At 43.1% G+C, this 11,850-nt stretch overlaps 1 protein-coding gene across 1 annotated transcript; it reads left to right on the top strand.

Moving 5' to 3' along the window:
* The first annotated feature begins 262 nt into the window (after positions 1 to 262).
* Positions 263 to 11,806, top strand: LOC124470375. The gene is made up of 2 exons (XM_047024215.1): positions 263 to 1,548; positions 11,646 to 11,806. Exons 1-2 carry the CDS (start codon positions 810 to 812, stop codon positions 11,804 to 11,806), a joined length of 900 nt encoding a protein of 299 aa, XP_046880171.1. The 5' UTR covers positions 263 to 809.
* The last annotated feature ends 44 nt before the right edge of the window (positions 11,807 to 11,850 follow it).

Genomic DNA, 11,850 nt, shown 5'->3' with positions numbered 1-11,850 from the left:
GTTCTTTCCAGAGAGGAAATCAGATCAGAATGACCTGGTAGGGTCGTAAGAAAACAACCACGGGTTGTGCAAATAACAGCCACGAGTTGGGCAAGAACAATCATGGGTTGTGTAAGAATAGGCCAAGTGAGGGAGGATATCTGTTTATCTGGAACAAACTGTGTGTGTGTCTAATTGCCAACAGATGTGTGTGACGTAGTAAGACTATATAAAAGTTCTTGTCTGTTGAATACATGTCGGACTTCCCTGGCTAGGGAGGCTCGGCGTATGAGGGACTTCATCAATCAAGTAATGATGGCACATCTTTAGACCAACAGAAGAGGGAACATTAAAAACCAAGTGAATGTATATGATTTCAAGAGAAGTCAACAATTTAAACTAGGATAGGAAAATATCTGTGTAAAGTTTGACGAAACTGACCAGAAAGGTTTCAAGGGGTTGAAATGTTTAAAGTAACTGTAAGCGAAAAATCTGAAAGTAAACTTGAAGGAATGCATATACAAGTTGTCTCACATTCTCTTCTCTCTGAATATTACAGACGGAGAGGCGAAAATCTGGCACAAGTACAACAAAAGGGTTTACACAAGCCCTTTCTCAAAGTGTTTATATAGGGAGTAATAAAAAAAGGAACTGTGTTTCTGTTGCGTGTGCAGAGTGATTTTCCCGTTCAACAAAGCCACTGCCACATAAATGCCATGCACAAACACATACATACTATACAGGGGTATAGTCTTGAGAGTTTCTCCAAACTGATTCATATCTCATTATAGTTGGTGTTAGAGAGGACAAGGGTTGGTTTGACTTGTTGAATGATATACCTGTATTTGAGCTTAGATCACCGAGCTGCTGTGCCTAACAACTACCACCCCATGGCAGAGAGAGCAATGATGCAGGAGGGAAGAGCAACCCCTGACCAGACTCTCTCTACAGCGCCCCATGTGTTCCAGATGAGTACTAGCGCTGTCCCACCCAGAAGGACTTTGGTTGAGAGGGGGGCAGAGGCAATGCCAATTCCAACAGGGGCAGGTAATGAAATGCTGGACACTGTTTTGACCCACGAACAACTTTTAGCAACATACTTCTACGCAAGATGTCTGCTGGATGAAGCCGAGCAGCGTGCTAAGGCTGGCAGGGTCCCAAGACCACATGATGACATCACTGAGGTCCAAGCTGAGTTCCAGTCTGCAGCAGTGAGCCTTCAGGTACAGGGAGTGGGAGGTACATTAATTGACTCTCTTAACAGGCGTCCTATGTCCACTGGAGAGACCCTCCAGGAGCAGCCCAACAAGCTCCCAGAGGGGGGTGTCGACACTAGGGTGTATCTACTGACTGAAAAGGGACTGAAGGACCTTGTGAGAGAAGTTGGAAAAGGAGCTCGCAAAGAATGCAAGAAAGGAAAACAATCTTCGACCATCCCCCTTCCAACTGCCTCATGCGATCCACCTACTGTCCAGGAAGATTGGCCGCCCCCTTACGAGTGGGGGAATGGAGGTCAAAGGGCAAGGACAGAGGCCATGCTGTCCCGAGGAAACCCCACCCTGCAACAAGGTAAAAAAGTATGGCTTTGCTGGGGATGTGGAGAAAGTGGACATTATAAGCAGTCCTGCCCCGGCCAAAGACAGAATGACACCCCAGTTAGAGTTCCAGTGACGGAGGGCTGTGCGCTCCACAAGCGGAGTTAATGCCGCCGCCATGCTGCCAAAGGGCTCTAACACATCTGAGACGGCACACCATACATGATAATGTAACACCAGGTAGAGACACACACAACACACACAGGTTTTGTTGAATGATGGGGAAATACTTGCATAGGCAATAAATAACATCGTTGATTGGTTATGCTCTAAATAAGTGAAATGCCTGCATCCACCACTGTAAATTCAGCTAAACACTATTTTTCCTGCTGCATGGGCCTAAGCCATGATTGTGAAGTTAAGAACCAATTTGAAACTTAGCCATTGGAAGGACTGAACTAACATTGTCGGTAGACAATTTTTGTTTCAGCAACCCAGTGGTGTGAGTGATTTGCTGTGGTGGACAGGACTAAAATAGGTACAGTTATTAAAGTTTGATTAAACATCCCCAAACTCTGCTTAAGAGCAGGAGATTTAAAGAAGAGGTAAAAATATTATGAAACATGTGAAGGAATATGAAGAATTTGGGTTGTCACTGACTAACATCTTTTTTCTATCCCTTAGGAATCGCATAGATATGAACTATGCGATGGGGGGAAGGGGGATAGGAAAAATTTGGACTATGGTCTCAGAGACAGAGGCAATTTTAAATTGATAATTTAGTTGATAAGCAAGTAAAGCACACCCTAAGTAGTAACATTTATAATTTTGATAGTCTAACCTTAGACTATGGTGAAGTTTTTGTTAAAGATGTTTTGTAGGAAGTTAGGGGAGGAGAAGGAGGAGAGAACGAGCCTTGGAGAAACCAATCAGTATCCAGCCTGGTGGTCGAGTCTCCAGTAAAGGCGACCGGGGGAAAAGTCAACACCCCCATGTAGAGACACTGCCTGAACACAGGGTCACGAGCAACGATGACCACAAAACAGTTTGAAGGGTCAACCATGTGGTCCATCTGGAAGCACCGTTATAAATCCCACATCAAACTTGGTCACACCTATAACAACTATTGACTCTGATTTCCCTGATACAGTACAGGACAGTGCTGTCCTAAAGGCAAAGCACACGAATGACGTTGGTTAACTCTCAGCCTCCGACTGGGCCTGAGACTGAGGATTGAGAGCTTCCTGCTCGTGCCTCAGAAGTCAAGGTTGTGCTTAAGATCAAGGACCAAATCCAGGGCTTGAAATTACCAAGCCACCCTGGACAACGGCAAACAGTCACTCAACCACTGCTCCCTGCTGAGGGATCAGAAAATGAAACTCAGCCGCCGAATAACAACAATCCCTTCCTGGTTGCGTTCCAACTGGGAAGAAGGGGGGTGAGTGAAACGGGGACACATGAGGTGGATGCAACAGCAATATTGTCATTTGAAATGTGAAACTAAAGTAATTGTTGACAAATGCCTGGGTGGGTTAGGTTGATAGAACCAGGGTTTATTGATGACATTAACGATGTTTGTTGGCTCTGAGTTAACACCTCCCAGAGTCCACTGCCCATGCATGGAGAACAACTGGCGAGTAGCAGAGGAAAATAGGGTTTGGTGATGTATGCCTACATCCACATTGTTTCTAATGGAGTTTCACAAAAGCTATGACTAGACTAAACATCCTAAGCTTGAAGCTGTTATGACTGTATATCCATCTCTCTGTCCCGGTTTCTATAAAACTCACCTCCATTATGATGACAGAGTCAATAAGACTCTCCCCTGAACACAGAAGTATCCTGCTCCTGGACTGTATCTAATTCCAGGAGAAGGTAAAACCAGATCCAGAGCCAGGGGTCGAGCCAGGGAAGGTTCACCAAAGAGGGCCAGCACCAGAGACCATCGACCTCCAACAGCCCCACTCGTGCAGCCGCTAAAAGACGTGCAGCTGAGCGAGCAGGGGACTATCCTGGCAGACCCCATAGACCCCACACCCACACAGCAGAATCCCCTTCCCGAGCAAACTGCTCGGTGAGGGAGAGAACAGGCTTTCTGCCCCGGCCTTGTACCCTGCCCCGGCGGGGAGCAAGGGAGGGCAGGAAAAGGAGGGTCAAAGTGGCTGAGTGATGTTCCGAACCAGGCCACGCCGGGCGATGCCAAATCAATCGAGCCGCTTCGAGGCCGTGGAACATCGCTCAATGAGTATACCAAGCACATAATTTTGTTTGTTTTATGAGTTTAATTTTTGTTTTATTATGTATAATTGAGTGATGTATATGTGACTCAGTGATTTGTGCATTAATCAGTGTAGGTTTGTGGAGGACTGCCCTCCCAAACCCATTTCTGTTAAATCATCCATGGTTTCTCCCCCCTTTTAAAGAACGTGGCCTAGCAAGCCAGGGGGAGTTTTACTCCAGGATCTGATGACACAGAGGAACAAAGGCAATTCTGAACAGATATTTGAGAACTGCATATGTTGTTGTAAACTTTATGTGTGGACTTGATGTTTGATCATATACCATCGTGTTTTTGTGAAACTGTGTTTGAGGTTCAGGGGGTACATATCTGGCCAAGGGAAGGTTATATACTCACACATATTGCAGGCTTACAACCATATGAGTAGACTGAGCCAAGGTTTCCTTCAGACTGGGGACCTTGTTTACACAACATGAATCTGGACAGCTTCATTACAGACAAACACTAGCTCACTATTCTATTATATACTCACCTATTAGTCAAGGAAAAATTAAGGAAATTGGTTCTGAGAGGGTTTGTTTTTTTCAATGTTTAAATGTTTTACGGGCTACACAAAAAGATAGATATTGGGGGAAGTAGTGTGGACAGGGATGTCCACAAAGGGGGGTATGTTGGGGTTTTTGTGACCTTGTGACCTCAAGAGAGGAGTCAGCTAGGACGGGGGCAGATGAGGATAGGAAGAGTGTTTATCCCCACACTCAATGGGGAAAGAGTGAGCTGGGAGAGTCACTTTCCCCCTCCTTTAGAATGTTCTTTCCAGAGAGGAAATCAGATCAGAATGACCTGGTAGGGTCGTAAGAAAACAACCACGGGTTGTGCAAATAACAGCCACGAGTTGGGCAAGAACAATCATGGGTTGTGTAAGAATAGGCCAAGTGAGGGAGGATATCTGTTTATCTGGAACAAACTGTGTGTGTGTCTAATTGCCAACAGATGTGTGTGACGTAGTAAGACTGTATAAAAGTTCTTGTCTGTTGAATACATGTCGGACTTCCCTGGCTAGGGAGGCTCGGCGTATGAGGGACTTCTCTGGCTAGAGAAGCTCTGCGTGTGATTCCAAAATACCTGGCAATAAACGAAGCCATTGCAATCAATCTCCTGACTCCAAGCCTGTTAATTCTTGCTACACTAAGACCCACTTTCGAGGCTCCAACACTATATTTAAAGAAAATGTTGACTTTCACTCGGTGCAATTCACTGACAGTAAAAAATATGTATCGTTATTATATGCACTGCTGTTCGTAGGCTGTTTGGGTCATTGTCATGCTGGAATACCCATCCACGACCCATTTTCAATGCCCTGGCTGAGGGAAGGAGGTTCTCACCCAAGCTTTGACAGTACATGGCCCCGTCCATCGTCCCTTTGATGTGGTGAAGTTGTCCTGTCCCCTTAGCAGAAAACCCCCAAAAGCATACTGTTTCCACCTCCGTGTTTGACGGTGGGGATGGTGTTCTTGGGGTCATAGAAAGCATTCCTCCTCCTCCAAACACGGCAAGTTGAGTTGATGCCAAAGAGCTCGATTTTCTGTTATAGGTCTACAATCTTTGTCCCTGATATCCTTGGACAACTCTCTGGTCTTGGCCACGGTGGAGAGTTTGGAGTCTGAGTGATTCCTTCTGTGGACAGATGTCTTTTATACAGGTAAAAAATGAGATTAAGAGCACACTCTTAAAGGGAGTGCTTCTAATCTCAGTTTGTTGCCTGTATAAAAGACACCTGGGACCCAGAAATCTTTCTGATTGAGAGGGGGACAAATACTTATTTCACTCATTAAAATGCAAATCAATTGATAAAAAATGTAACATGCATTTTTCTGGATTTTGTTGTTGTTATTCTGTCTTTCATTGTTGAAATAATTGAACTGCTCATTTCTTTGTCAGTGGGCAAACGTACAAAATCAGCTGGGGATCAAATCATTTTTCCCCTCACTGTGTCTGCTCTGGCGGATGGGTCTGGCCACCCTCCTATTCAAACTGATTTCCCTCCAGCATGAAAAGTGCCTGGGCCAATAACAACAGTTTCTATATCTGATATGATATGAGCGTGTTTAAATTTTTTACTAGAAATGGTCCACATGCAAATAAGGTGAACTGACATACACTCATATTGAGACAGCCAACTCTACAGTGTTTTCTTTACATTCCTACAGTGCTAGAATCAGCCCTAACGCGTGAGTGCTAAATATTTCCGACGCTTCCACCAGAGTGAATTATTTTTGCAAAAGGAGGCTAGCTAGCTTTAGCAAAGAACCTATATATTCAATATACGTATATAAGAGATGTAAGTGGAAAGAATACCAGATATAGCCCTTTGCCTCCACAGCCTCAAAACAATTACTATGAACGGAATGTAACTATGACCAGCAAAGCAACAGAATACCCTGCATTCACAGTTCAACTGCAAGCTGGTAATCGCTTTTAGCTTTATTAACCAAAAGGTAGGCTACAGCATCTGCATCAGTGCAGAACACCATGTTTTACTGAGGCAAAATTACAACATCTGTGGTGGAAGAAGTATTCAGATCCTTAAAAGTACAAATACCATACACTAGTACCAATACCAATAACTCCCAAATTCGCTGAAATATTACCGATGGCCGATGCTAGCTGGCAGTCCTCCTGCTGTGGATCTCGTCTTTGACTGGATGAAGATTCAGCAGCCTCGAAGTATCCATTACATTTCGGGATTTGTTTCAGGATATCTTGGTCACGTTGTTCTTTTAACCTGTGTATTTAGCGTTTTTATGCTCTACTTTAATACTTTCATTCTGCCACTATGCCATCTAACAATAGCAGTGAGTAATGAATATTATTGACATGATTTTACCAGCAGCAGCTGATTGGACAGATGTGACCCAAGTCACATCTACCCAATCACTTGCTTATTAAAAAAGAAAAAGTTTCTCATGGGCCAATTAGGGTCTTTATTTTGTTCCCGCTGAAGTACATTTAAAATATAAAAAACTATACGGCCGATCCGGGGGCCCCTGCACACGTGGGGCCCCTAGGCTGCAGCCTAGGCAAGCCTGTGCATTAATCCGCGCCTGTAGATGGGGATTACAGGGATGTAAATCCATTGAGATTACAGGGATGTGAACCCATTGAGATTGTAAGGATGTAACCCATGGAGATTACAGGGAATGTGAACCCATGGAGATAACAGGGAAATGAACCCATGGAAATTACAGGGATGTTACAGGTGCTCACAGTTGGGGTGTGCTGACTGGGTTTAATCTTTACATGTTGGAGGATGAAGTTTCCATGGAACAGCCTCCAGAGGACGTTCTCAAAGGCAGCAAAACGCTCCTTCTTTATCACCCCTGCAACAAACCTGGCAATACAGGAGAGCTATAAAGACAGTGTGGAACATAGAGGAGACGTTTAGGGCTACAAATGTATGCATTTATGGGTGAGAGATCATGCAGGGTAAGGAGGCGAGAGATCATGCAGGGTTAAGGGGTGAGAGGTCATGCAGAGTTAGGAGGTGAGAGGTCATGCAGGGTTAGGAGGTCATGCAGGGTTAGGAGGTGAGAGGTCATGCAGGGGTAGGAGGTGAGAGGTCATGCAGAGTTAGGAGGTGAGAGATCATGCAGGGTTAAGGGGTGAGAGGTCATGCAGAGTTAGGAGGTGAGAGGTCATGCAGGGTTAGGAGGTCATGCAGGGTTAGGAGGTGAGAGGTCATGCAGGGTTAGGAGGTGAGAGGTCATGCAGGGTTATGAAAGAGGTGATAAGTGATGCAGGGCTAGGATTGAGGTGTGAGGTTGTAGAGTGAGGTGAGCGTGCTGAGGTCACCCCAGTTTGAGTGTTCCGCTGGTGCTGCTGCAGTGGCGAACGGTCATTCTAGAGGTGATGGAGTCCTCTGACATCTCAGAGATTGACAGCTGGGAATCTGCCTGGTGGGGCGTTATAGTGACATCATCAACATAGGATGGTGGCCACCCAGTGTTTTAGCTTAAGATTTGGGTCAAACCTGCAGTGACCTACTGCATCCTTCATCTAGAGGCTACAGGAGTTCTAAATCAGCTATATCTTTACCAGACTAGGTGGTTCTCTACCTCCTCAAAGAAGTCATCAGTCATCTGCAGGAGGTAGTTCATCTCCAGGAGCTCAGTGAAGTTTTGCTTCAGCGTGTCTCTGTTGGAGTTGATCTCCTTCAGCTCACACTCTAACTTCTCAAAGGTAGACTGCACACACACCCAGACAATGTTTACATCACTCCTTGCGGCACTGTAGAATCCAACATATGTTGTTGCCTAGTCTGTGTCACATCCAGTTCCAGAAAATCCCGGGGACAGGGAACTCCCTCTACGCGGAGGTGGGGGTAAATGAGGGGTCTCATCTATAAAGCTTGCGTACGCACAAAATGGGGCTGAAAATGTGCGTACGCCGATTTCCACGCAAAGGTTGTGATTTATAAAAAACAAACTTGACGGGATAATGTGCGGTCCTCCACGCAAACTCTGACCCTCCCGTAGGCCTACGCACATTTTGGAAACAGTTGGAACTGGCGACGCAGATGACCGTACTGTAGTCAGATTGCAGAAATTGAATGTGGGAAGAACAATGGGCCTCATTCAACAAATGTTCTTACGAACAAATTTGTTCTCAAACCCCACTTACGCAGTTTTCACGAAGATTCTGGCATTCACCAATGTTTTCTTATTTGGGATTTATTCTTGGGTAAGAACAGAATTTACGCACACCCAAGAGCACTCTTACGCACAATTGAGAGCTGACATGTTTGTGCAAAATAAGTAGTTATACCTTTTTCGTCCGTTCTAATTTCAAATGGAATATTTCTCTCCTTTATAATTCTCCAACTAATAATTTTCATAATTTTACACATATTTTTTGTTTTGTTTTAATAAATACACACTACACTTACACTTCTGCTCATGTGTAAAGCAAGTTTCCTAAATTCTTGACACAGTTAGCACAACATCCGTCTGTGTTGGCTATACAATTAACACATTTATTGTTGCTTTGACACAAAACGCATAGAATACACACAAATCTTAAATGCTTGAACTTTTTTTACACACAAGCTCAACCAAGACCAAAACAATTGATTTTTACTACCCAATTAACCAATGCTTTCACACTGTATGTCGGAACAGATAACATCATGTTCAAAACCTAACTTATTGGCTAAAGCCAAAGTGAACAGCTGTTCATATTGTAAATTGAAACACAAACATATCCCCTGTATTTTATTCCATTGCTATTGAGAAACAGCTGGTTGAAGTAATGCAAATACTGTAAATCACAGTTGATTCCCAACTAGAAAACACTCAGGTGTTGAAGTTCTTTCAATCGCATGACCATAAGTTATATACAGTAAGAGGACCTCTTTGGGCTAATCTTATGTTGAAAAAAGTACAATACAGAGAAACACAAAGAAAGAAAGAATATGTAATGCCTGCATGAGGGAGAGGAAGACAAGTACCAGGACAAGGGAGAGGAGTGGGGCAAGGGAGAGGAGTTGGAATGTGTGGTGGTGCTCAGAGAAGGGCCAGAGCTAGGGTAACTGATGAAATATTGTAAATGGCAGCTATATTGCATATTCTTGCAGTAATGTCCTGTTGCAACTGAAGCCTTTACTGCAGCAATTATGTTTCTGTCTTCTTTTTTTCAATACAGTAACCGTACATTCTATAAAGCTACTCTGAGATGGGTCATTCATTTTTTGTTTTGAATTTCTGCAACAAAAGAAACAAAATGCATGCATTTACTAAATCCAACAAAACAAAAATGTAAAAAGACTTCAAAAGAAACTGCATTGCAAAACACAATCTATGATCCATATATTGTGAGACCTGACACATATACTGTATAATAGAATGCAGTTTCTGTCATTTCATCTGATGTTAGTGTTTGTTATGACATGTGCTATGATTGACTAAATGTTCCTGTTAAAAGCGAACGTGTGTTAGTATTTTGTTAGACATGTATTGTTAGTATATTTTTGTGTTATGAAAATGAGTGTTTGAGTTTCGTTTACAATGTGTGATTTTGAGCATGACATTAACAGTTTTGCCAATTGTGTGTGGTAGGTGTGTTGGTACATTAAGAGTAAGGAAACGTGTTAGATGTATTGAAAAGATTGTCATAGCGATTGTAAAAAACGTTGCCATCAAATACTAAGTGACTGATCACTGTATTTATCGGCCCAAAGTAGGCTTATTCCGCACAGTAGGACTACACCACACAATGGCATATGTATTACTGCTGCAATATGTTGCAGAGCGTTCCCTGAGGAGGGAACACTTCTTCCTTGACCATACCGATTTATTTGCAGAGAGCGACGAGTAGGCTACCTGTTGGAACGCGTTAGGCTACCAAGAGCAGTCCTGTAACAGTGGACTGATTTCTAGGCTGTTTTTTTGCTTAAGAATTCAGATCAAGACTTCATCAGTTCTGCGCATTTCTCCAGATACAGCGTTCACTGCATGAGTAATTGCATTCCATGCATCGGTTGTATTTACTACTTTGTATCCACAGCTGACGCTATTAAATATTATGTGTCGTTTGTCGCTAACTTCTTGCAGCTGTACCTCCACTTCAGAATTATTATTACGTTTTTTTGTCTTTTGTCGAGGCCTCCACCGTCTTTACCTCGTCGTTTTGACATTTCTCTGAGTGTGCACACGGCCCTGCCATATCATGCCCTTTTATGGGAATTAACGGGGCGTTTACCTATGCTAAATAGGAGCAACAGTGCACGAGCTTTCAACATACGAAATATTAGGATTCATCATTCTAAGAACACACCTGCGAACAATTCTGCTGTTTAAGAACGCTTCATGAATCACACGTAGATTTTTCTTAGGAACTTTCTTAAGAACAAATTTAAGAAAAAACTTCGGAAGATATTGGTGAATGAGGCCCATTACTCATAATATTTATATATTTGGTTTTCCTCATACACTTTTTTTTAATTCAATTTCATGATAATCATGAAGATTACATCCAGCAGTGTTAATTGCGCTTGTACTGAGTGATCATTGTTCCATAAAAACCTTGTACAATCCAACTCAAATTTTAAATCAAAATTCAGCGCTTCTTACCATCAGATTGTCCACTACGGGGGTGCAGGAGGGGGAGATTCCCCTACTGCATGGAATACAGGATAACATCACATATGCTACCTTTAGATAACTGCAGAACACAGTGTATAACTAAATATAGTTAGTTAGTCACAATACACAATATTTGCACAATACTGTGCAAATATCCTTATGTGTCAAAAACTGGAAATACAGTTGTTAAGCTCCCGTGAATCGCTACACTCTACGTCCTCGTTATCAGTCCAGACTTTAATCTACTGTTCATAACAAAGCGCTTTTGTTTTCAAATTGTATCTCGACTGCGGTATCACTGGCACAATTGACGCCACTGCACAGTTTTTTTTATTGGTGATCTACAGGCCACCACATGTTCGTAGTTTTTGGGCTCCACCAATAGGCTAACAGTGTTTGAGAAGTTGTCATGTGCCATGATTCACTGTAAAGAACAATCGCATGCTAACTCTATGATCGCATGCCAGGGTCATGATGAAATACTAGATTAGCATTCATGAGGTGCTTTGCATTGACTATTTATGGTTACAAATGGGCGTGTTCAGGGCGGGGTACAATGCTGATTCACGTACGCACACTTGTGGGTAATTTGTGATTTATTTATAAAGGGAACATTGCATACAGGTGTGCGTACCCACGGTTTTATAAATCTGAATTTTTGTGTTTCACACTTTTAGTAAGAATCCTACGCACAGTTTTATAAATGAGACCCCAGGACTGTTAATCTAACTTTAATTCCTCATTTATCCACAGGGGCGCAGTATCACACAGCATGTCCCATGGAAGAGGCCAATGTAGCAGTGGCCTGTCTGGGAGTGGGAGTCTACTGTCTTACCTGCAGGATTCCTTCTTATGCTGGGGACACACCACAGGATAATCGGGCCAATTTCGGCTCTTCCGACAATCCTAGGTAATTTATGTCCCAATTATCTTGATGGTTCCGCAGATTTTATCAAAT

The sequence above is a fragment of the Hypomesus transpacificus genome, chromosome 8 (assembly GCF_021917145.1).
Source record: "Hypomesus transpacificus isolate Combined female chromosome 8, fHypTra1, whole genome shotgun sequence".
NCBI lineage: Eukaryota > Metazoa > Chordata > Actinopteri > Osmeriformes > Osmeridae > Hypomesus > Hypomesus transpacificus.
Note: the sequence above shows the minus strand (reverse complement) of the source record. Positions and strands in the feature narration are given on the sequence as shown.

Bases quoted from the DNA above. Each gene is read 5' to 3' on its own strand.
- LOC124470375 (XM_047024215.1), top strand. From the start codon at position 810: ATGATATACCTGTATTTGAGCTTAGATCACCGAGCTGCTGTGCCTAAC. The intron at 1,549-11,645 runs GTAAAAAAGTAT...ATTTATCCACAG, and splicing joins AAACCCCACCCTGCAACAAG to GGGCGCAGTATCACACAGCA.